Source organism: Uloborus diversus, chromosome 8, assembly GCF_026930045.1.
Source record: "Uloborus diversus isolate 005 chromosome 8, Udiv.v.3.1, whole genome shotgun sequence".
Classification (NCBI taxonomy): Eukaryota; Metazoa; Arthropoda; class Arachnida; order Araneae; family Uloboridae; genus Uloborus; species Uloborus diversus.
In genome coordinates this window covers 157,280,631-157,307,305 of record NC_072738.1, presented here as the reverse complement: position 1 = coordinate 157,307,305, position 26,675 = coordinate 157,280,631, and the positions used below count along the sequence as shown (strand labels likewise).

The following is a 26,675-nucleotide window of genomic DNA, read 5'->3' as shown; positions in this document are numbered from 1 at the left end:
AGAGAAGGAGAGATAACAATCTATTCATTATTCAATAATGATAATAGAAGTAGAATATTCAAAATACATATCTTGCTTTATATATAAAACATGCTTGATCTAATGTTTCATGAAAAACTTAACCCTTCAAGAACAAGAAATCAACTGATTTCTTAACTGCAATCGAGTTTAAAACCACTAAGATAACTACTCAGCATAGCTACAGTTCTATATAATAAATGAAAACGTCCACATGGAAATGAATACAACATGAATATACTGCAAATAAAAATAACTACCTAAAGGACCTGCTAAATATTTGCTGGAAAACAGAATTAAAAGATTATAAAGTTGCAGTCATGGTCATCTATCCTCTTCATTGCTACTGTTATTGTTCTGCAATGCATTTTCAAATGTTTGATGGAAAACGAGATTATTACATACAGAATGACTTGTGGTATTAGTGGGTGAGTTAGTCTCTGGATTGCTGAAAGGAGGTGATATAGTTTGATAAACAGCAGTAGATGGTTCTTGTTCCTAAAGAAAAAAAAAATAGAACTTATTTACAAATAATAAAAGCATTTGTCACTTACTCAAATGTTTTCCACTAATAAAAAATGCCTGTTTAACCCATCAAACGGCAGGTGTTTTTTCAATGAATAATTATCTGACAACAATAAAGACTAAATTAAAGAAAAAAAATAAAGTAACATGTCAAATAGGGGGTTAATCAGCAGTTTTCAATACAGAAAACATAAGAAGTAAAAGCAATATGTTACAATGCTATACAAATTTCTTAAACTATCTTTTCTTGCAAACAAACTCTAAACATTACAAAAAAAGTAGCTTAAAACTTTCAACATCATTGGTCTCATGGCCCGCTAAAATTTATTTTCTGCTTGTCTGTTTTTGTGGTCTCAGACCAGCTGAGGACTGTTAATTTTGAGCCCTGTCCTACAACACAATTTTTGCTATAACAGGCCCCAAACTTAACAATGAAATCCCCCCAACTACAGCACTGGCATAAATCTAGAATATATAGACTTTTAATTAGAGACATAGAGATTAAAATCCTTAAAATGGGTCTTTTCATATTTACCTGAGTGTCAGTTGAACCATTTGCTAGCGAGACCATTGAGTTGTTGTACGAACTGTTCTCTGGAATGAGAAGTGAATTGGAAATGATACCAGGTGAACTAAACATATGAGCAGGTTGTGAAGTAGCACTTGTCACAATGGGCATATGGTTCAGTGGACTAGAATCTCGAGTAAATGCAGATAACTGAAAAATGAAGGCAGAAAATAGTAATATAAATAAATATATGAAATAGATAAGTTTTAAGAAAAACAACCTGTTTAGACAAAAACATAATTCTGATTCGTTCCAAAGATTGCCACTCTGCAACAGAAAAAATGAAATTAAGAGGAAGGAATTTATTTGATACTAGCAGTATCTGCACGGCTTTGCCTATAGCAGAAAATTAAAAGGTCAGTTGGCTCGCCTGTATATTTAGTTAAAGTCTACTAAGTGCTAAGTTTTTTTTTTTTTTTTTCAAGATATCTTCATATTTTTGGCAGGATAAAAAACTTAGCATGTAGCTTAAGGGGCATTCTCCAGGAAACGTAACTTTTGAATGCAAATATTTTTCAATTTCGAAACCTTTTGTTTTGTTTTCTTTCTTTTTTTTTCTTTTTTTTTTTGTTCTTTTATTAATTTCTACTAGAAGTAACCATAAACAATGGCCCAGTTAAGTTCCAATTATTTACTCATAAATAAAATAAATTTAAAAAATGCCTTGGTCATCGAAACAAAAAAAAAAGACTTTTAATGTTTAAAAATTGCGGCCAATTTAATTTCAAAGTAGTAATTTTGTTAATTGTGCAAACAATCAGCTATTTTAATGAATATTGGGAACATAATCTTAAGCTCTCTTAATTAAAGTATGGCTTGCTTAGTAGTTACAAATGTATGTTAAAAAATAGTATTTAGCAAATTTGACGATATACTTGCAATTTAAAATTTTGGTAGAATGCCTATTATTGATGTATTTCTTTTCCATGATTTATTTTCACCTCAGAAATAATGACATTGATAAGGTCTGTCATGGAGGTGAGATTCATGGAGGTGAGAAATTTTCCATTAATATAGGCCTAATAGATACATTTTTCGGGGATTTTTTTTTCTTTTTCTTCCTTGCTACAATCTGTAGATGTTAAGTATATGAAAACATGTTCACTTTTTTTTTAAACATTAATTTACATTGGATAAAAATGAAACAACGTTTAAAAGCACAGATAAGATAAAAACTTTATAAAAACGCAGACTGTTTGCTGTTCCGCATTTTTCTCCAATCTTATTCAATCTTACATGTTAGAATACGTCATATTTTGCCTCAGCACTCGCTGATAGCTGATTGGTCAATTTTTTTCCAGTTACGCAATTTAAACTTTCCCACTGACCTTGATCCATCCATTTGTACATTTCGCACTGAGGAAGGAGGCTATTGCCTCCGAAACATGTCTGCGTTTTTATAAACTTTTTATCTTTTCTGTGCTTTTAAACGTTGTTTCATTTTTATCCAATTTACCTGCACAGAGCTATCGCTTTTCAATTAATTTACATCCCTGAAATTCAAGTTCACGGAGATGAGAAGTCAGAATAACCACTTTAAGTTTTCGAAGCAAAATCTTTTTGTTTCTTGATAAAAATCTCACAACTTCAACTATAGCTAAAAATAAACAAGGGGGGGGGGGGCTCCCTTGTACCATGGAAAATAAAATTTGATGTCATTACTGCCACGAGTTAACGAGGAATGACATTTTGTGTTTAGGTAACGGAGGTGAGAATTTATTGTGCGACATGACTTCTTATCCTTCTTAAACGAACTAAAACAAAATATTTAAAAAAAATTAAATAAACTTAAACAATTAGTATTTGAGACACTTTTGAAAGGAATAATCAATAAATAAGTATATACTTTTAATTAAACAAGTTATTTGCCACGGGCTAAGAATTCACATGTTGTAAACCAAAAATATACTAAAATTAAAATTGGTATTCAAAAATTGTTGGCAGGTTTAAAGATATATTTTTAATGAAATTAAAAATCATTGTTAAATGAATTGTTCCTCAAAGTTTTTACTGTAAAAGGTGTGTGACAGAAAAGTTACACTTTTTGAAAGATGACCCTTAACAGAAACCTGCCTTCATGCACATCTCAGAGATCCAGACTTTCAGCTTTATTGAAAGTAAAGACTTCAAAGACTATTATTTACTTCAAATGTAAATGTAAAGTTGCCATCTATATTTGCCATATTTAAAATCAAATTTGTTTTTTGCATGAATGAACAGTTCTACTTCAAAATGTTGTAAAACTTCTGCCAAATTTTAGTATTTTTTCCACAGCAACAGTTACTTTTTTGGAGCTTTTGTGATTCATAGAAACTTTGTGGGCGCAAAAAAGTTAGTCCCTTTTAGCCACTTATCTAAAATGAGTTATTCACTGGCATTGCATTTTTTTCCCCTGCAAGAATAAAAGTCTTCTATCCTATTACGTACCTATGCCAGTTTGATAAACAGAGCAAAAATGTTACATGAGACAAAAGTTTTAAATAGTAAGGGGAGTCAGTACCCCCTATACTGTCAATGTTAATTTGCACATGTTCATGCACCTTTTTCTGAAAATCTGTTAAAGTTACAATTATGAAATTTTTTCTGTACCTTAAGCAGACTCTTTTCTCTATACAGAAATAAAATTTTACAGAAAGAAAGCTTAGTTAAAAAAAATTCTAATGTGTAAGTCACTGTACTTTTTTCAAAACATGCTATTTTGCAACACGAAATCAGCTCTATAAAAAAAATATTTTTCGAATATGAAATAAATTTTACTTCAGTATATGCAATAGATGTATGGAATGGGTGGTAAAAATTTCAAAGCCTAACACAATTTAGTTTCCGAGAAAAAGGAACATTTAGTTTCAAAAATACCATTTGGAGATATTGCAATTTAAAGGGGAGAATCATACCTCATCAAAATAGGTTTACATTTTTTTAAAGATATTTTGACTTACTTCCAATATGAGCTTGATCAAGAAGTTTGTATCATTAAAAAGGTATTAAAATAGAGTTTCAAAATATATAAAAATAAAAAAATCGAATTTTTTAAAAGTATTTAGGGTATTGACTCCCCTTAAACAACCATAAAGCAAGAGCCATCAACATTAAATAATTTTTATAACAATCTCATTTATAGTACACAAGCACATGCATCATCACCATCAGGGTACAATATTAAAATAAAAACACCTAATTCAAACACTACAATAAATAAAAAATATCCACTTTCAAGCAACAAGATGCAATGAATGAATTCATTAAACCTTATTAAGTAACATTATTGCAAAAAATGTTTGGAACTGTGGAAGGAAATTTTTTGGGAGAACAAACCTAACAGTCATGAGGATTGGTGAAACATCACATGCGGGAAAACAGCATATAGAGAAGCCAAAAAGAAGGGTGCACATTTTACTGTCATTAAAAAAAATAATAAATTTTAAAAAAAAAGAAAATGCTATGTACCTGAGCTTGTAAATGTGACAGTATCTGAAAAGGAAAGGATATATTTGACAACAATTCATATAAGTACCCTCAGAATGTTTCATAACCAGGACATTTTTACATCTAATGCCAAGCATTCTTGCTAATAATAATATTAAATACTTTAAATGGTGAAGGAAAAATATTGAATGTGCACTAAGTTGAAAATTAAGTAAAATGTGGTTAAGAAATTTTGATATCTATGAAATATTAGAAAACATTGCACAGCAACCACTTTTTCTTCAGAAGAGGGGAAGGAACTTTTCATAGAGAGAGGAGGGGGGGGGGATTACTCAATAAACTCATAAATTTATTTTAGAAAATATGGACATGCATTATAGATGTTTGACAATAATGCATTTTTTTTCAATCTATATCAAGCATCATATAACCTGTTACGCATTACTTAGAGTGAATTTCTTTCTAATGTATCTTATTACCATGAATGCAAACCATAACTCAGTAGAAACATTTCAAAATTTAAAAGATAGTACAGATTTTCATTAGTACAAATAAAACATTTCAATTGTATTTCAATTCTATTGTTGGTAATGGCCATGACACTGAATTTTAAATATCTGTAAATTAATTTTAACAGATCGAATACCTGATGCTCTGTTGTTCTAGTATTAATACTTCTCTTTGTGGTACCAATACAAATTTGACATTGAAACCACAAGTTACATGGAATCTTGTACATCCCTGAAGTAAAAAGGGGGTGGGTCTCTTGCATCCTTAGCTGAATGTTGCAACTTAGATGCCGGCTTATATATTCATGTGGTGTTATGCTTTTGTAGAAGCTTCTCAGTGAAATCAGTGACTTTACAGGACTTGATTCAGACATAAATTAGGTTTGCTATGAGACTGACTGATTACATACCCTGTATTCACAAAAGTGGTGTCTTTTCAAAATTTTGTTTTGTATTAGTAGTCCCTTTCCATAGTTTAAAATCAGTTTCTTCTCAAAATTACATTTTAAAAAATAAATCTATTAATAAAATGCAGTTTTTAAAGGCTCTTTCCTAAATTTAAGCTTAATAGACATAGCTTAATAGACAATTAAGCTTAATAGCATTGACAAAAAAAAAAAAAAAAAAAAAAAAAAAAAAAAAAAAAACTCACTCCAATTGCAAAGTCTAAACATTTTGCATGAAACCATCATTTTAAGGTAAGGTATTCTGGCCAGAAGGGTTTAGCTTGTGATAACTGAGAACACTCTTTATGGTATAGTTTTTATTTTCTCATTAAAATATATATATATATATATATATATATATATATATATATATATATATATATATATATATATATATATATATATATAAAGGAAAATTTAAAAAGTTTTTCTTTTTAAAAAAAATAAGGAAAATTCACAAAAACTTTTTTTCTTTTAAAAAAATAAATAAAAATCTGCATCGCCTCTCATTTTGAGATTGGATTTGTGGCCAGAAACATCCTGCATGGGCCATGTCCTAACAAGTTCAGGAAACAGTGATATCATTCATGTTAGGCAAAAAAATAGATGCCTCAGTTTTTATAAATCGAGAAGCAGTTACTTTAGACACTAACACTTTAACACCCATTTCACAAAATCTATTAAAGCTTGATTTAATTTACCTGAGGGAAAACATCAGGTTTAGTCATAGGACTGCATGGAATAGGACTTGGTGTCAGAGGTAGACTACTAGACCCAACAGTTGCAGCTGGACTATGACTTGCTAAAGGACTTTTGTGACAGTTGAAATCCTATTTAGAGAAAGAATACATAACACTAAATACACAATATGTATGGTAAGACAATCATATCAGCCAACTTAGAAAAATCTGAATGCATAAAAAACTTATGCTGTTTTGATAATACACACTAATATCAGTCTAATAAATTCTACTAAATACATTGATACACTTGTATAATCATTTTTTTTTTTTTTAATTTCTTGCCCAATTCCAGAAACATATCTGAAAATATTTGTAACAGATTTTATTTGAACAATGACAAAATTGCACACTATTAACAACCTATTGTTTAACAGTTTCATACAAATTTAAATGGGCCATTCCATGAAAAAGTCAACCCTTTGCGCTGCATGTGGCGGTCAATATACAGGGTGTCTATAAATGATGGCCCCGATTTTGAAAAATCATACTTTCAAAAGTTCTCGAAAAAGATAAAATAATTAATGCGTAAAATTAAGGAGAAAAGTACCAAGTTTTTTTTTTTTTTGTTACTATGTTACTTTTTTTTTTGTTACGCTTTCAGATTTAAAACAACGCATTTTTGCAGCATTACAAACCATTAACAGAGACATGTTAGAAAATGTGTGGAATGAACTAGATTATCAAATGGAATAATGCGGTGTGACAAGAGGGTCCCATATCAAACATTTATAAGGTAAAAAAAACTTGGTACTTTTCTCCTTAATTTTAAGCATTAATTATTTTGTTCCGTCGAGAACTTTTGAAAATACGATTTTTTTAAATCGGGTCCATCATTTACAGACACTCTGTATTTCATTAAAAAGTAATAATTTTAATGGGTAATGACGGAATTTTTTGCTTAAGAAATCACACATAAGTTTGTAATTTGCTAAGCAGAAAAATTTTGTTCATTAATATTTTAAAGTGTTATTTTTAATGGAATATATGAGGAATCACATGCAGGACAAAATGACTGCTTTCAATGGAATGATCTCAATACCAAACACATAGCTTATGACTGTGTGAGTGACAAATGGCAATATAAACAAAGCCTCCAAATCCTGAATATTTTTGAGATTACTACGTACAGGAGAAATTTTAAAATACATACTGTAGGTGAAGGGGAATCTATGTAATATACACTCAAAAGTACATTGGTCTAACCTTAAATCTTTTTCAGGATGCTAATATTAATTTGAAGTTCTCTTTCCTAAACATGCAGCAAAAATTTTCTTAAATCTTCTCCCAGAGCCGATGACACACTTTTGCAAAACGTATACTTACATAAACATTTTATTTATTAACTTTTTGTTGCATAATTAACAGTAATGCAAAATTACAAGCTTGGTATGAACTATACAGTTGAACCTCCATATATCGAACTTCCACATATTGAAATTTTCTATGTATCGAAATCCCAGCAAATTTCTATGTTCATTACATAGAAAAATTGTTTCTATGAATTGAAAAAATCTCTATAAATCGATTTTTTTTTGAGACATTCGTAAATTTTTTTTCCACTTTAGACTGTTTGTCTCATAAAAAATGAAGGTTAGGGGATAAAATTATGTTCACTAGGTTGCTACGAAACTCATAAGGAATCTGGGGTAGAGGGGTGTGTAGATAGGTCGTTGTTTTGTTCTGGAGTTCTTAAATTCCCCCAAGTTTATTTCAAATCTTAGTTGTAACCAGTGACGTTTTAAAATCAGTTTCAAGATCTCCCTTTTGTCTATTGATTATCATTCCTAGTCTTTCTAGCTGCAGTAAAAATCATTCAAGTTAAGTAGATTGATTTTTTACTTTTCTTTCGATTACATTGTCAAAACGAAAATCCCCTAATGTTGCGGATCAAGTTGAATTGCCGAAGAATGCAGATGTATGAAGGTGCAAAAATGTAATTTCTGTTATTTTTTTAATTACTAACTTTTATTTAATCTGATACTTGTATCAATTAGAAATTGGGTTTCATACACTTAAATTCGCTTTAATTTTAATGTTTTAGGAGACTTTTAGGATAAAATAAGATCGTTTCTCAGGGTTCATACTCAATTTGGATAAAAAATTTCCATGACTTTTCCAAGACTTTTTCATGACTTCACAAAAATTTGCATGATAATGTTATACGAAGAATGTAGTACTATTTAATTTGCCAATTTTTACATTGATGTTTAAATGTCTACTAAATATTTAATAAATAGGGCTGAATAGTAATGAATGGGACAAAAATTGAATGGGTCATTAGTAAGTTTCCAATAATAAATTCACTTCATAAAACCATTGCCCTTTAGTGTCAATAGTGCATCTAATCACCCATGTTACTTGACAGTATATTTGTTTATTACAGTAAAGCCATGCTTTTAATAAATTAATTTTTCTAAACCAGATATATTTCAGCTGGCCACAAGGATAAGTTTTGCAAGCTGTATGTTGGGCACCTCTGTTTTAAAATATTAGAATTCCCCTATTTCTATGTTCTATTGCTTGACTAAAATCTTCATTTTCTAAAGCCTTCAAAATATAGAGATTAACTCTGATAAATTTAACAATGAATTTTTTTACAAGTAGTTGAAACGAACTCGGATGCAATTGAGTTACACTTTTTGAAGGGGCGTCGCAAAATCAAGAATGTGCATGTCCACTGCCACAGAATCTATACATATAATAAAAGAAGTGCTGAAAATAATGGTGAATTTTAAATTTATGATGCCCCAACAGTAAAATCACATTACAAAAAAAGGCAAGCGGTTGTTACAGAAGAGGATGAAATTGGATTCCAAAACTCAGATTTGTTTTTGAGAGCGTTCAATTTATATGCCAATATTACTAAATCACTCAATATTTCCAGTGCTCTTTTAGTTATTGTAACTTTCTTACTGCCCAAAACATTTTTCCATGACTTTAAATAAATTTCCATGACTTTTATGAAAATATTTGTTTTTCACGACTTTTCCAGGTCTGAAATTTGTTATTTTTTTCCATGACTTTCCAGGATTTCCATAACCCGTACAAACCCTGGTTTCTATATATCGAATTTTTTTCCAACAATTTGCTACTTCGATATATGGAGGTCCGACTGTAATTTCAAATGATATTTTGAATAAAAATTCATTAACTTACCTGCGTACTGTGTACCATAGCATTCTCAAACGGTATGTAGCCTGCAAAAGTCGCTGCTGGATGGTGGTCACTTGGAGATAAAGGCTTTGCAGCTAAAAGCGACAAAGCCGAATATGGTAAATTGTTAGGAACAGCTTCTGCAGGGAGAGCTTTCAGTCGAGCATTGATTGCAAGTAGAGCATCCCTTCTAGAAATAAGCTCTTGAACTTGCTTTTCCATGGTATGGTTTTCAGTTTTCAACTGATAAAGACTTGACAATAATGTTGCAACTAAATAAAAGTTTAACATTATTATTCAGCACTAAATTCATAAACAAACAAAATACATACATATATGATTGGAAGAGTTCCCATACATCAGTAACAGGTTTATTTTTTAGGATAAACCAATAAAAAGCAAAACAAATTAGAGGTTAGCAAATGCTGCACTCAGGCATAAGAAACTTCAATTTTATGAATAAGGTCTAACTTATCTTCTTGGCTTGAGTAAGGGATGGTCATTTGCACTTGGACTTTATTCAACGGTTGATATTCATAAGGTATTTAAACAGTAAGAAAAATGACATTCACACTAGAGGTGTGACATCGAAGTCGATATTTAAGATACATTGATGTTTTCGCGTCAATGTTTTTTCTAACATTAATGTTTTGTATTTGAATCAAACGTATCTTTTGAAAAATGGGAATATATTTACAGTTATTATAAAAGTTACATTATTAATTAAATATTGCAACATCAATCACATAGAAAAGTTTCCTAGTTAGTTGTCTAAAGAAATAGACTTACATTGCAGAAATGTTAACAATACTTGATTCCAGCACACTATTAACTAGAATATTGTATGCTACTAGAATTTTTTGCTAAATATAAATATAAATTAATAATATAGTTTCTCTCTACAAGGCCATTTTTTCAACCTTATTTGACATGTAGAACCTCAAAATGTTTTGAAAAAATTCACAGACTGATGATGGTTTTACCCCTCTTCTTAACATTCCATCAACATAAATAAACAGTAATAAATAAAAATAAATGAAACTTTATTTGATATTAAAGAACTGATAAAAAACAAAAAATAAATAAAATTCAAAGGCAAATAACAGATGCACAGCTAGAAATGTCTAGCAAACAAACTACATAATCACTAATCAATGAGCACACAAAATAAAAAATTAAATTTAAAAAAACGTTAAAATGCAATAATGTAATCAAAATTGAGAAAATAGCATTCAAATTTACTTAAACGAACTTGACATACAATAATGCAATTACTCGATTTACTATTATAATTTTAAAAAAGTTAGGTAAGATTTTTTTTTTATGTAATTCAGAATACAAAACCAACTTACTATCAAAATGTTGAGCTTGTCCCATTAAAAAATTGGATGTTTGCATCCATTGCTTTTCTAAAAGATCTTCTAAAGAGGTAGGTGGTTGCATTCTGAAATTAGGAGAAAAAAAAGAATATATATCTTTATACATAAAGGGCTAATCTCTGTCCGGATGTCCGGGGTAAACTTCAAAACTACTGGAGGGATTTTAACCATTTTTTCGACATAGATAGCTACATTATCAGGGAGCAACTTAGGCTATAATTTATTCCTTAAAAACTTAGTGATGGAACACAGTAAATTTCATGTAATTTCCTCATTAAATGTTTAAATATAAAACCCATTGTTGCCAAAATTCTTGGCCTAGCAACAGTGATATTAAAAGTAATCCATAATGAAAATTTTGAATCAAGTCTTCTCTGGAGTAAGCATGAGTTTAAAGTCATTTAAACATTCGGAAACTCTACTTTTCGCACCCTGAGGGAAACATAGTAGAGAGCTTTTTTTTTTCCTTTTTGTGTGTGTGTGTACTATTTAATTAAATGAAGAAAGCGCACGTTTTTTTTTTTACTGATCTTTGTTTTGTTAGTTCACATTTTGGAAATTCTTCAAATTTTTATATGCTTAAATTCGTGCTTTCGTTTCTAAATGAATATTCGTTGGCTCTTTATACTTATTGCTATTTTACTTTTATGCGTAAGGAAGATGCTCGATTTTTAATCAAGTCAAAGCAGTGTGTTTTGAGTTCTTTCAGTTAAAACAGAAAACGAAAGAAAGTAACGATTGTTTCTTACAATTATTACCGACCCAGGCAACGCCGGGTATTTTGCTAGTATATATATATATATATACACACAGTTGGCTTTCTGTTTAACGACGCTCTATTTAACGACGGCTTTTCACGGTCCCAGATGGTCCACTATAATGTTAAAAGCATTCTATTTAAGGACGCTTTCTACTTATATATACATATATTATATATATATATATATAGTCCAAGAGCTAGCAACGTCGAAAAAACAAGAATTTTAGGAAAGCTGGTTCTTTAATATATCTTTCCCGAAGACGTTTCGAACAGCGTGCGGGTTGTCTGGCGGCCGGTAAACGTTGTGTTTTTTAGTGCGCATCACATCTTTAGAAGTAAAAATATGGATTTTGAAATCATTTTAGTAAGAATCTTTTCTTTTTCAGTGAATTCTAAACACTTTTCGAAACACGAATTTAATATTGCCAGACAATTTTGTTGTTGCGAATATCGTGCCAGATTCAATTTTTTACGAAAAAAAAATAAAAAAAAAAAAACTATTTTAGTATGTCTGTCATTTTAACATTATTTTACCTACATATGAATAAGTACAAAATTAATTTGACAGACATGAATTCGGTTGCGTACTCGACAGACAGACCGATTTATTGCTGTACAGTAGCGCAGCATTATGCCTCTGAATATGAGAAAAATGAAACATTATTATTTAAATTCGTGCCAAAATGATATAAAATAACTGGATATATATTTTGTTTAATAACAGGAGAAATATATCACTTATAAGTATCAAAATTAGAATATTTACAGATTATATTTAAATCATAAAAATCCAATTGTAACTAAATTACATTATTTTTGTAAAAGATACAGGAAAAAGAACTTTAATTTAGAACCAAAGTTCTCACTACTTATAAATATTATACTTAAAAAATTACAATCCATTTTTAACTAAAATAGGTATGTTCATTCTATAATTGTATCGCAAAAAAAGTGATGTATCTCCATAGTCGTCATCGTTGTCACTGCTCTCATCATAATCATTGTAATCATCGTCATCTTGCGTAGAGTTTTCGTTGGATAATACTTCACTTTCAATAACGATGTCAGCAACTGATGATGGAAACTGCTCCCCAGCAAACCAGAGAAAATCGTATTTATCATCATTGATGACCCAACCGGAAGTTAACGGCGATAAAGATGATGGATTTTTTAAATTAGCGTTTCTCCAAATTTTTGTCACATACCGCACTCGCAATAAATGCTGATATAATTCAGCTTTGCATGGGGGTAAGCTCGATGCATCAAAATTTCGAATTTTTTTTTCAAAGTTATCACTACATTTTTTCGATTCATAAGTTTTTGAAAACAGATAAAAGCGAACATCGTTAACATTTGAAGGATTAGTCACCCCATACATGTGACATATAAAGTTTTCTAACCTGTCAAATGTGCGTTCTAGTACACGCTCATCGTCTGTTGTAATCTCTTGACATGCCAACTGGTACTCAACAGATTTCTCTAGCAACTTGAAGGGCCTTAGTTTACCTTTCCGGAAAAAAGCTGGGGTGTAATCACATCCTGTTATTGCGTGGAAACATGGTAGAGCTTTTGATAAGGAAATACCAAGAGCTTGATATAACTCATTGACGTTTATTAGACGTTCATGGTTTCCTACTCCCCATTGAATCCAAAGCTTTAAAGGTGCATTCAGGTGATCCATATTGCCTAGAAGTATAATAAGAATATCAGAGTCTGAGCAACGTACAAGAACTTGAGAGTCAAAATTTATCTGGCAAATATGGTATATGATACGAGTATCAGCTTCTTCGTGTTCTTCACATGATAATGATTCTTCAACGATTCTAATAACTTGATTATTTACAACCTGATACGAGTAACACTTATCAAAACTCAGGTAAATAGTTTTATTCCCAATAAAAGGAAACATGTCATCATTTGCCCAATCATCAATAAAAAACCTTACAAGAGCTTCCTTGAACTGCGAGTTTCTGAGTTCACCAGCAAAATGATGAGGCCGAATTTGACTAGGTTTGATGAAAACTGTACTGGTTAATTCACTGCGACGTAAACGCTCACAATCTTTTATGGAAGGTTTGAAGTACTGATCAAAAACAATGTCAATGCGAGATGATTTAAACTGTGAAATCATTTTGAGGAATTTTTTCGATATGCCATCGAAAGTTTGTGGTATTTCTTTCATAAGGTGTAACATGAAGAATCCGTCCAAAATACTGATATCAAAACATAACAATTGCTGATTGACACTGCTAACTTCCTTTTCGAATACTTTGACTAATTGTGCTTTATCCGTTTTACAAATACTACCATGGCATGGCACATTGATGTTGGTACTGGTGTTAGTGGAAATCCTAATACTTTTTCAATATCAACCTTGTTGTTCATAGATATCCCCAACATTCTACCGAATAGATCTGTTTGCATTCTTAGCTCAACAGTTTTGTTACCAAGAGTTAGTTTTTTCTTCTTTGGAGCACAAGCAAAATTAAGCACTTGATTTTTTTTTATTGGTTTGTCAAATCTCTCCTGATCTTCAGCGCATTCATTTATAAACTGCTTTCACAAATCGTCACCCTTTTTTTCAATATTCAGCAAAAAGTCAGCTGTATTTTCAGGAGCGGGTTTCGCAGTAGCAATATTGTACAAACTATTTTTGTCCAAATTTTGATCAAATGGATTGTTATTTTTCTGAAAGATTTCTATAAAATCGGTGATTTGTTTGTTGTAAATTTTGATTCTATTAGGTTGTAAATCGGCAGACACGTCTTGTAATTGCCTCAATCCACAAACATCGAGAACGTGAGAAATTAAAGCAGCTCTAATGCTGTGACTCTTTGACCAGCGCTGACGGGCAGCTATGGAATTGGTAAAATGTGCAATACCGCTAAGACGTCTAGCCGCTTCGGCATTTATAGTCTGCTCCAGTGTAAGGTCAATTGGTATCCTTGAGAATGGTTTGTCGGTTCTTTTTATTCCAAAACATCCGTTTGTGAAATCATCTTTGAGTCCTGGATGTGTTTCATCAACATTATTCAAACTGTCTAAATATTTAACACACCATCGTGCATAATTCGGTTGATTTACAATGAAAAACAAATTTGTTATTTTTGGAATTACATACTTAAACATTTTGAAATCACCCATTCGTATACTTCTTGATAGGGTAATGTAATAGTTTACAAGCTGGATGTAAATCATATAGAATTGAGCAGTTTTCCCATGTTTACCTTGTCTTGTTTCTGCTACGAATTTTTCATAAGCAGATATTAGTCTCGATAATACATTATTATTTAATTCTATCGTCGTAGATGTACAAGTAACTTTAACCTCCTGGTAATGTAAGAGATCGTCAGAAACTTGCTCTTTCATAAAATAGTATTCCATTTTGTCCATCTTTAAAAATGTATCAAAATGCAACATTTGCAAGCCAAGAGCCATCAACGGATGCAGACGTTTGCAACGATTAAAATGCTTTCCTTCAACTATCTCATTTACTGAGCCAGGAGCAATAATATGGCTCTCAATCATCATATGCGATAGACCACATTCATTAATAAAAACGCCTATAGCTTTGAAGAAAGCCATCATTAAATGGAATGAGCCAAGATGGATGAAGATGTTATCAAATTGGGGTTTTGATGTTGATTGAATTTTATATGCTATTTTAGCTATTGCCAGATCATAAGTAACTTGCACGTACCTTTGATTACATTCTTCTCCAACGATTTGGGCCTGTTTCAGTGTATGTTTAACCACCGCTGCATTTGTTGGTGAAAAATTAATAGGCGTAAGATACGATACTTTTTGTTTGGGGCTAGTATCTTCAATGATTTTACAATTAAAACCAGTCCACATTGGAGTATTTGGCACATGAAAGACGTGTGAAAGTAAGTATAGCATATCTATTGTTTCTATCAAAGGTAAGTTTACGGGCCGAGTTAATGCATTGTCTTCAACTGGTGTTAAATGTTCTAATATCTGCAATCGATTTCCATACGAAGGGAGTTCAGGAATTTCTTCGTTAAACGTCCGTCTTCTTTTTGCTGGTGGTGGTGACATATCAAAACTACTATCTATATTGCTTGGGTTTAATTCTACATCGTAATCATCACTTACAATTTGGTAGATGATCCCTACGGTGTCATGCAGTGTTAGTTTTCCATTTAAAGTGTCAACGTATCTATCGAAATTATCGAATGCTACACCTGTGCATAATGACGGACTTCGAATGATGTCAGGAGGACAAATTTCAGAACGTGTTACGGATGAGATCGTAGCTTCAGTTTCTAATTCTTCCAACGTATTGTAGTTGCAACAATGTCCAAGTCTATTCAAAATATTTATCATCTTTCGACTACTCGTAAGACTTTTGACAGTCATACCCAGAGTTATATGTTTTGATGGTTTCGCAGTACCGTTGCTTACACAAAAAACAGCATCATAAGCCAATGAGTTGCTCAATCTATGACAATTAACTCCATCTCTGCGACGAATATCTTTACCTCCAATCAATGCTTTAAAGAAACGATCTAATTTTTCAGGAATTGTGCATTCACCATTTATCAAATCCTTTGTTTTCATTGCAGCAGGTAATTTTGTTTTCTCCATTTTCAAAATTGTAGTTCTTAGAATCGAAGCAACTTTATCGATGAGATCATTTTCTTCGAGCATCATAAAGTCTTCTTCTTCTAATAAGTTACTATCAGTATGCATAATAATCTTTTTTTTGTATTTTGTTATAATCTTTATTTGCTTGAACTGTTTTAATATTTTTTTTTCAAGCTGATGATTTTTCATCATATTTATTTCTGATTCAGGATGAAATACTAATTCCTGTTGTAATTCATAATTATAAGTGTCACAAAGAGAATTTAATAGCAAATAACTTTTTTTTAAAATTATGTCTTCCTGAATTATTGACACAATTTTATCGAAAACAGTGTTGTGAATATCTCTTACGCAATGCCAAGAGGTTCGTGCAGTATCAGTAATTATTCTTTTGTAATGATTGAAATATTCCAATTCACATGAATGATGATAGAATATTGGACCATTTGAGGTTTTCAGATAACTAATTTTTTGTATCAACTCTTGACTTTGGCATTTTTCAACCCACTGCGTTACTTTTTCAAGCATCTTGACATCATTGGAAGAATGTAAATTTTGTTGCTTACCTTTGACTTGTTTTCGATCCTTTTCACAGAAAAAACAGACTCTTTCATTACTAAGACTTGAACAGGCATCACTACATGACAAAGTCTCTCTTGCATCTACTGGATTATTCGGTAATGTTGAAGAAGAACTTGATGTGCCAGGAAGAGTTATTGATGAATCATAATTATCATCAGATATATTCTGATACTTCGCCATCAAGGATGCAAAGGATTTGTAACATCGTGTGTGGTATCCATCAGAAGTATTTAGTTGTTGGGGTAACTTTATATTACTATATTTCAAGTTGAATGTAACACGAACACTCAAAACTTCTTCACATTTTTTCAATTTTCCTTCGTCAAATGCTATTATTTTTTCATTTATTCCATTGCAAAATACACATTTCATTTTATTTGCCATTATTCTGTCATAATTTTCACGATAATTTTGAATACATTTTTAAAAATAATATTTAAGAATAATCATATTGATGAGAAAATTTACACTAACATTTTTCGTCAAAGACGCGTAAGAAAAACAAAGTTTACATACCAGCAAAACATTTCCACTGTTCTATCTAATTTCTGTTTTCGCTGATATTACAAAGAAAATAAGAAAAAGCAGACGATATTTAAGTTAAATAACGCAAAGACACATAGACATTGCAGACGATAGTTTAATTAAATAAAACAAAGAAGTATAAGCATTTCAGACTATTATCGTATGCAATGTTCTTTTTTCTTTGCATTATTTAATTTAAATATCGTTTGTAATGTTTGATAAATATTAAATGTTCAAATGTAAAACACGGCAGATGAGAAAGGGAAAAAAGGAGTCAGAAAAGAGTCTTCAAAAGATCTTGAGCAAGCAATTCACTATTATAGACCTTTACAAATATATATATATATATATATATATATATGTATTTTTAAAAAAATAAAAAAAAGCTTTAACTGAAGATTTAAATTACAATTTTGTAATTTTTATCTCAGCTCTATGATTGCGCCACCACAATCGTTATTATCTTCCTGTTTCAGTAAGTGATCAACAAGAATTACATCACAGTGCGCAAATTGAAAATGGATGTGGTTCTCTGCACGGCACGCTCGCAAAATGGAAAATACTTAACTTTTTACATAAATTTTAACAAAAAATAGGCAACATGTGTGTGAATTCAACAAGCAATTCTTAATTTTAAAGCGAGGTGACTAATTTGACCTAAAACTTGGGCACCACGCTAGGAATACTTCTTTCGTTTGGTCTCAGCTTATCGGTCTGTCTGTCGAGTACGCAACCGAATTCATGTCTGTCAAATTAATTTTGTACTTATTCATATGTAGGTAAAATAATATTAAAATGACAGACATACTAAAATAGTTTTTTTTTTAATTATTTTTTTCGTAAAAAATATCATCTGGCATGATATTGGCAACAGCAAAAATGTCTGGCAATATTAAATTCGTGTTTCGAAAAGTGTTTAGAATTCCCTGAAAAAGAAAAGATTCTTACTAAAATGATTTCAAAATCCATATTTTTACCTCTAAAGATGTGATGCGCAGTAATAAACGCAGCGTTTAACGGCCGCCAGACAGCATGCACGCTGTTCGATACGTCACAGGGAAAAATATATAGAGAAATCAGCTTTCCTAAAATTCTATCTCGAAAACGTTGCTAGCTCTTAGACTAATATATACACAGTTGGCTTTCTGTTTAACGACGGCTTTTCACGGTCCCAGATGGTCCACTATAATGTTAAAAGCATTCTATTTAAGGACGCTTTCTACTTAAAGACGATTTTTAGTGGTCCCTTGAAAGTCTTTTGTACAGAGAGCCTACTGTGTGTATATATATATAATGAAAGTGAAAAATATTGAAAAGACCACACCTTTTTATCATTATTTTTTTTATAATCTGTTTAATATTTGGAATTTGGCTTGCTTACTTATATATATATATATATATATATATATATATATATATAGTAACTTTAAATGCAGTGATAACCTTTTGTATAAATTTGAGATTCAACACCTTTTTTAAAATCAAATTCTCATCTGGAAATTAAGATATTATTGAAACAAAATGAAAAATAAAGATTTTTAAAAAATCCTTTTAATCATAAATAGATCTTTGAGCTTATAAATAGTCCTTAAAAAGACTTTTTAATCATTGATAATTCTTACTAATAAAAAAATAATTCTTAATGGCAAGAATCAAAATAAAATTAAATCTATTAACACACTTTGTCAATTCGCATATGTGCCCTTAAGAGCTCACTCTCTGACGTCATAATATCTTCAAAAATTTTGATTTTTCAAAACTTCATAACTCTGTCAGTTTTGGTCGCAGAGGAGTGATTTTTTTTAGTTGTAAATGATAGTGTGTCCTGAATGTTTTACTAAATATCATTGCTAGGACTGGGAGGACTGTATAAAAAGCTAAATTTTGTAACTTTTTCAAAATTTGACAAAAATTTCATGAATTTCGAGTTTTTGTGCATCTTAAAATTTTTTCAAAATAGAACTATATGCTTATCTCCAACGGCTTAGGAATTAGCTATTGGTCAACTTTTAGGGTGGACACCCTGTATACACTGGCAAAACACAAATTCATAAAAATAAAAAAAAATTAAGTACATTTTTACTTTACACAGACATCATGTGCTAAAGTAAAAATGTTCAACACACAAAAAAAATTCATATTTAAATAAATGATTAAAAATTGATAAATTGTTTAGCTTTGCATATCTTATTTAAAGACCTAATCAAAAAAATCTCAGTTATATTTAGCATATAATTCAACACAAAGATTATTTCAGAAGAAAAAATTGATTAAAGTGGTATAAATTCACAAGAATAAAACAAATAAATTAGAAGAAAAACACTAGCACTGGAAATCTGCAGCTGGAAAGTTGAGATAGATATACGTAGTCTCCAACCAGTTCTTCATTGTTATAGTAATTTCATAATTACCTTATACTTAACTCATACTAAATAACAAATAAAAAAATTAGCAATAAATGTTACAACTTGAACAATCATCTCGTTTGTTACAAATGAAAACCTGACTTCATTTATATTCTAAGTTTAAAGATAAGGATATTTGCATGCTTCAGAAATTATACACTGGAAAAAAAATTAGGCATTAAAGTAAAATTTTAATATTTACCCATCAATGGAAGGATTTTGAAATTGCTTTGCAACATTATTCACAATATTTACTGCATCAGGGAGTGGCGGCACAGAGCATGAAACAGGGGTAGGTTCCGGTTGAAATCGAAATGGCTCCTCCATCACTATAATTAAAACAATTAATTCAAAACAAAAAAAAAATTTTCTTCTAAATAAACTGTTATGATAGATTTACCTAAGGGGTTGTCCACAAATGATGTTATGCTTTAATTGGGGGGAGGGTTGGGGAGTTCCTGAAGTTATGAGAGTTTGTAACAAGGGGCAAGAAGAAAGTAACAAACAGTGTGACAGCACATATTTTGGATATACAGACATTTTATACTACAATATGCTCATGTAATATACTGGGACAATGGGAGGGAAGGCAAATTTTGTGACAAATATGCTGAAAAAAAGGCGACATCACAAACAGCACTGAGTTTAAAGTATAATCTGGAAGCACAATTTTTTATGAACAACCATTTGATGGACCTCAACTAAAGGAAACAATTTGTATCATATTTTAGAGCAGAAAAAATAGTATTTTTATCAGTCCTGGAGCAGCAAAAATTAACTTTTGTATCAGCCTTGGAACTGCATAAAATAAATTTCGCATCATTTTGAAGCATTTTTAAAAATTTATTTTGTTTTTAAGTTTTTTTTTTTTTTTTTTCAATTGTATTTTCAGAGGTTAGGGTAAGGCTCAGTCTTTTAAAATAAAGAAGGTACTAAATAATGACCTCAAACGAAAGCACTGAATAGGATTTTAGAGAACTAGCAGTTCATGCTTTAAAAGCCAAAATTGCATTAAATGAGCAAAATACTTCATGCAAATAAATCAAAATCTATTAAAAAGCGAGACTCATTTGAACTACAATCATAAACACTCTTAGATAATGACTCTCAGAATCTTTTCTTAGGAATCAGATTATTAAAAGGTTTGATTAACCCTTACAGGCGCGGGTCATTAAAATTTTAGAAATACAATAAAAAAAAAAAACACAATGGATGGGATAAATTGGTTATCTGGACATAGATTTCACAGTCAAAATTTTTTTAATTCACCCCCTCTAGCTGTGGGTGGTGTCCCCGTTTGTGACCACCGCCCTCCTAGAGCCGAAATTGTTTTCTGAAGAGGTTATGTTTACCTCGTATGATAATTGGAGTAATTTCAAATATTTTAAGCTCTTGAGCATTTTTACTAATTATTTCAATAATTTATGCCATTAAGAATATTTAGAACACAAAATCCAATATTTTTACTATAAAAATTCCAAGATAAAGATGAAGTAAAATTCAAGAAAGTTTATATAGATTATATAAAATTATCTAAATAAGCAACTTAAAATGTTAAAAATATTTTTGGCACATTGTTCTTGCTTTATGGTGCATTCTTTTTGTGCTATAAAATATTAAATGAAAAAATACTACTATATAATACCATTTACAGAAAAAATAATATCAAAGCTGAGAATAAAAAAGTATACAACTGCCTGGTAGGAAAAGCAGATCTCAAATGTGTGCTGTCATGGGCCTTCAAATTCACCTGTTCTAGGTCAAGAACCCAAAATAAATAAACAAAAGCCCGTTGAAAACTATTCTTTTGGGTCCCCCATCTCTGAAATGTATCACATTACATCTTTCACCCACAACAGTGAGATCAATGCTCTAGAAGGGCGGTGTCCACATTTGGGGACACCTGGAAAGAAACTTTGTTTATGCATTCAAAAATGAACTCGAATCTTTTGCAAAATTATGATTGATTAGCTCAGGATTCCAGAGGGAAAATGGTTGACTAATTTAGATTATGGTGTAAATTTTAAAATCTTGAAAAAAATATTTTATTTGAGCTTGAAAATCGAGGTATTTTAAACAAGAAATTAAGCCAACAAAAGGGAGTCATATTTAATAGTGCTGCCATCTGTGTGCATTAAAGAGAAATAAAAGCAACTAATGCAGCGATTTTTGGAATTTTAAAGAAAAAACTATTTTTTAAAGAAATTTTAAAAATTGGTGTCCTTTTTTGTGACCACCGCGCCGGAAAGGGTTAACTGGTTGCATGAATCACAACCTTTTGTTTCTGATGCTTCAAATATACACATTTTAGACGATAATAAATTGATAAATATTAAATGTAAAACACAGCAGACACGGAGGGGGGGGGGGGGGGGCAGAAATATATTCCCAAAAGACCTTGAGCAAGCAACCCACTGTTATGGAATTTTTTAAAAAATAATGTACTGATAAAAGGCGCCAAAACAAACATTTCATAACAGAAGTTGTAAGTTACTTACTATGATTTTCATATGTACTTGTAATATATATATATACAGGGGTCTGTCCAGGATTTTTCACAGGGTCCGTTTTTTGTGAAAAATAAAATAATTTTGTGAAAAATCAATTATTTTTGTGAAAAATCAAATAATTTAAAAAAAAAAATTTCTTGTAAAAACGAAAGTTTAGACTCTTGAGATGGTGGAAACTGCATCATTGACACTTAAAGTTGAGTGTTTTCTCTCTTTTCTGTTGAGAATATCATTCTTGAGTGTTTTTCTAGTATTTGAAGAGAGGGGGAGGCATCGCTCCCTTGTAGATGGGCACCCCTCAAGTATCAATATTTATCTACCATTCTACATCATGTTAAATTATACTAGAAATGTTTTTTGTATTGTATTTAAAATAGCTGTAAGAAAAAAAAATAGGCAGGGGTTCAGCATTTAACTTTTTAATCCAAGACACTGTTTAAGAGCACAGAGTTTCGTTCAAACCTTATAAACTCCGGGATTTTCACAAAAATAAAAAAATATTTTATTTGTTATTAACTAAGCGTACTAAACATCGAAAATTCGAAAAATCAGATTTCCACAGCGGGTGCAAAGAGATTGCAATCCTCAAAGTGAAGGAATCAAAAGCATAAAAACGGCTTGTAAAATAAATATTTTTGATAAAATTACTTTTAAATTGCATTTTAGAGCCCTATGATAAACATATCATTAATATCTGGACACAGTTGAAGCAAAATAAATAAATTAATTAATTAAATAAAAAATAAACCGTCGATTCAGCATTTTAATTATTGACTCATAAAAGAAAATGGAATTCCCCTTTAAAAACTTGAAATAAGCTTTGTTACAAAAATAAAGAGACTTTTCATCTATTTGCATCCTAATAAAGCGAAGCTAGCTTGAAAAAAAAAAAAATATGATTCTCATATCGGATGTAAAAAGATTGCGTTTTTCAAAATGTAGACATCTATAGAAAAAAATAACAGTAAATAAAAATTTATTTAAAGTTAATTATCCTTTTTAGTATCGAAAAACCAAACCCACATAACTTTCTCCCAAAATAACAGTTTAACATCGCACCACCAGACACTAAGTGGCGATAAGTTTAAATATTGTAACCCTATCTGAAGCGATCACATCCGCCCCACCCATACTATCCTTTGCAGTTCTAAATTCATTTCGCTGTATATTATTGATGATTAAATCATGAGTGGGGAGAAAAGTGCTTACTACGCCTATTCAGAGAATGTTGACGCTTTTCCAAAGAAGTTTACAACAACACCGCTGCATAAAACAAACAAGCAAAATTATAAACCTAACTGACTTTCAGCTGTTAATTTCTTTCAAAGAAACCAACAACAGGCATTATATTTATTTGGCGGTAGTAATTATTTATGGCTTGCAGGAGCATCACAAGAGTGCCAATTTTTTTTTTTTCCTTTTGCAAAATTAGCTGATTTTGTATAAGTTGATTTCTCTAATTTAACTTTAAATATGCTGTATTATTTTAATTTGAGATTTGCTCTTTCAATAAACTATTTGTGAAAGATCCGTTTTTGTTTACCAGAATTTTGTGAAGGGTCCGTTTTGGTTGATCGGATTTTTGTGAAAGGTCCGTTTTGGTTGATCGGATTTTTGTGAAAGTTCCATTTTGGTTGATCAGATTTTTGTGAAGGGTCTGTTAACGGACCCAAATTTGCTCTGGCCAGACCCCTGATATACTAATTATTAAACTATTTTGTTGCTAAATTAGCTTATTTCAAAAACTTTTTGCCAATAACATTAATTCATTTATGTAGCCATTGCTTTATTACTATTACGTTTTAAGACAAATGTTGTCATTTTAGAAAGGCAGAAAAATGAGAAACTTACTCTGCTTAATCGAATAATATTTCTGAGAACCCACAATATTCGATTAAGCGAGGCGGACAGTATATAAAGTTAAAGAAGAAACAAGATAAGTCAATATATGTCTATAATTAATGCAATAGATTTAGCTATATTCAAATAAAATGGTTGACTCAGAAGCAATCTTAGCAATTGTGAATTATTTAAAAATTTTTGTTCTAAATTAGTTTGAATTTCAATTAAAAAGGTAAGTTTATTTTCTTTATTCATTGAATAGCTCTATCAAATTATTTATGTAACTGTAAAATATTTTAATTCAATATTTTACAAAAATATTCTTAATTATATTTTTTAAATCAGAATAATAACAATATGCTTAAAAATATTTTAGCAAAATTAAACCATTTATTTATAAAATAACGAAATATTTTTTGAACCTCGTTTTTCCCGGCATGATGGAAAAGACCATACAAGAGTTATTGCAAACTTGGAGAAACTAGAATTTTGCACAATGCACGCAGATGCGGGGTAATGAGTTACTACCATAAAATATAACTTTTACTCATGGGAAACTGTTTCATTTTTTTGAGCCCAAACATACAGTCAAGAATACATGAAATACACCGCCAGCTCAGTCATTTCCAGCCGAAGACTGCAGTTTCGTGCTTATTAGCACTCATCAGCCGGCATAGGAAAAGGGACTGAGCTGGAGATGGAGAACCTCTTAAGGAAGCCAAGAGTGCCAAACAAACTGGTAGCTAATATATAATTACTGAAGCAATGGTTCGGTTCAACTCGAGGATTGAAGGCAAGGCATGGTATATTCAGTAAATATGAATATACCATGCCTTGCCTTCAATCCTCGAGTTGAACCGACCATTGCTTCAGTCACTCGTCTGGTCTGCGCTAAATCTATGTTAGCTACCAGTTTGTTTGGCACTCTTGGCTTCCTTAAGAGGTTTTCCATCTCAAGCTCAGTCACTTTCCTATGCCAGGCTAATGAGTGCTAATAAGCACGAAACTGCAGTCCTCGGCTGGAAATGACTGAGCTGGCGGTGCATTTCATGTATTCCTGCTTTTACCCTGGTTATTGGGCAGTAATTTACTGAATATACAGTCAAGTGTCCCTTAAATGGCCAATTACTGCACTATTCCCCCTATTAATATTGACTTTTCAGATACAGACAGAGTATGCAGTAGAAAATAAATCAAATAACTAAACGAATTTGATCATCATCAACATTGGGGAGACAGTCTCTTGTAGGCCATTGCCTTACGTAAAAGCTTTTCCCATCCTATCCTCCTGCCAGAAAGTGATCTCCAGTTCTTTAAATAAATTTGATATGTAACATTATACAGACACAACATATGATCTTAATTCTAAATATACATTAGGGTGGCTCTTAGCTATAGGGCATTTTTCGAAAGTTAAAATTTTATTGCTCCCATCCTGTTATTTTGTTCCAATGAATAAAAAAAACAGGCTACACAAAATTTCCCTTCATTTTGAGTTTTTAGGGATGCCTCAAATGCGTTGAAGTTCAACCAGTCCAAGAAATTTGGTAAAATTTTTTACAAGATTACATTTTTCTTCAATAATGCAACAATTTCTAGAGAATAAATACATACTATTATGTCAAATAATTTCTATAGAATCAAAACAAAGTGTGAACAAGCGGATGTTGAACATTATTTTTTCATAAGTGAGGATTTAGTAAAAGTAAGACAGTTTTCATGGTCTTTAGCAATAATGCATAAAACAAAACTTTTCTCACTTTCATCTTTTGTGAGACTATTATTGTGTCCCTGAACTAATTTTACACCTTTCAGCAGTATCAATTCTCCTGACGATGTTAGGATTTCATCAGTTCACAACAATTGCTCCAAGCCTTGAAAAGTTATCAGGGGTCTGTCCAGGATTTTTCACAGGGTCCATTTTTTGTGAAAAATCAAATAATTTTGTGAAAAATGAATTAATTTTGTGAAAAATCAAAAAATTTCGCAAAAAAAAAAAAAAATTTTTTTTGTTAAAAACGAAATTTTAGAATTTAGAGATTGCACAAACTGCATCAATTAAACCTAAAGTTGAGTGTTTTCCTCTTCTACGTCGAAAAAATCATTCTGGATTCTTTTTCTGATATTTGGCGGGGGGGGGGGGGGGTGGGGGGGGGGGCATCGCTCTTCTCAAGCATCAATATTTATCTACCATTCTACATTATGTTAAATTATACTAGATATATTTCTGTACAGTACTTAAAATAATTGTAACAAAAATATAAATAAATAAAATTCAGAATAGGGTTCAGCATTCAACTTTTTGACCCAAGACACTCTTAAAAAGCACAGAATTTCGTTTAAAACTTATAAATTCCGTGATTTTAACAAAAATAAAAAGATATTTCAATTGTTTACCTCTTAACAAAGCGTAATAATCATCAAAAATTCGAAAAATTGGATTCCCATAGCGGATGCAAAGAGATCGCAATTCTCAAAGTGAAGGCAATCAAAAGTATAAAAACGGCTTGTAAAAGAAGTATTTTCGATAAAATTATTTTAAAATTGCATTTTAGAGTCCTATGATAAACATATCATTAATATCTGTGGACACAGTTGAACCCAAAAAATAAAAATAAAATAAACCATCTATTCAGCATTTTAATTTTTGACTCATAACAGAAAATGGAATTTTGC

The 26,675-nt window shown here is 30.9% G+C and overlaps 1 protein-coding gene across 1 annotated transcript in view; it reads right to left on the bottom strand.

The window, feature by feature from the left end:
• Nucleotides 1-342: 342 nt before the first annotated feature.
• Nucleotides 343-26,675, bottom strand: part of LOC129228700 (uncharacterized) — a 66,979-nt gene continuing 40,646 nt past the window's right edge. The window contains exons 10-17 of the mRNA XM_054863383.1: nucleotides 16,030-16,215; nucleotides 13,112-13,213; nucleotides 12,928-13,033; nucleotides 10,741-10,832; nucleotides 9,392-9,660; nucleotides 6,194-6,322; nucleotides 1,079-1,261; nucleotides 343-516 (exon numbers count right to left, since the gene is read on the bottom strand). Coding sequence (XP_054719358.1) covers nucleotides 343-516; nucleotides 1,079-1,261; nucleotides 6,194-6,322; nucleotides 9,392-9,660; nucleotides 10,741-10,832; nucleotides 12,928-13,033; nucleotides 13,112-13,213; nucleotides 16,030-16,215 — 1,241 coding nt within the window. The remainder of the gene's footprint in view (nucleotides 517-1,078; nucleotides 1,262-6,193; nucleotides 6,323-9,391; nucleotides 9,661-10,740; nucleotides 10,833-12,927; nucleotides 13,034-13,111; nucleotides 13,214-16,029; nucleotides 16,216-26,675) is intronic.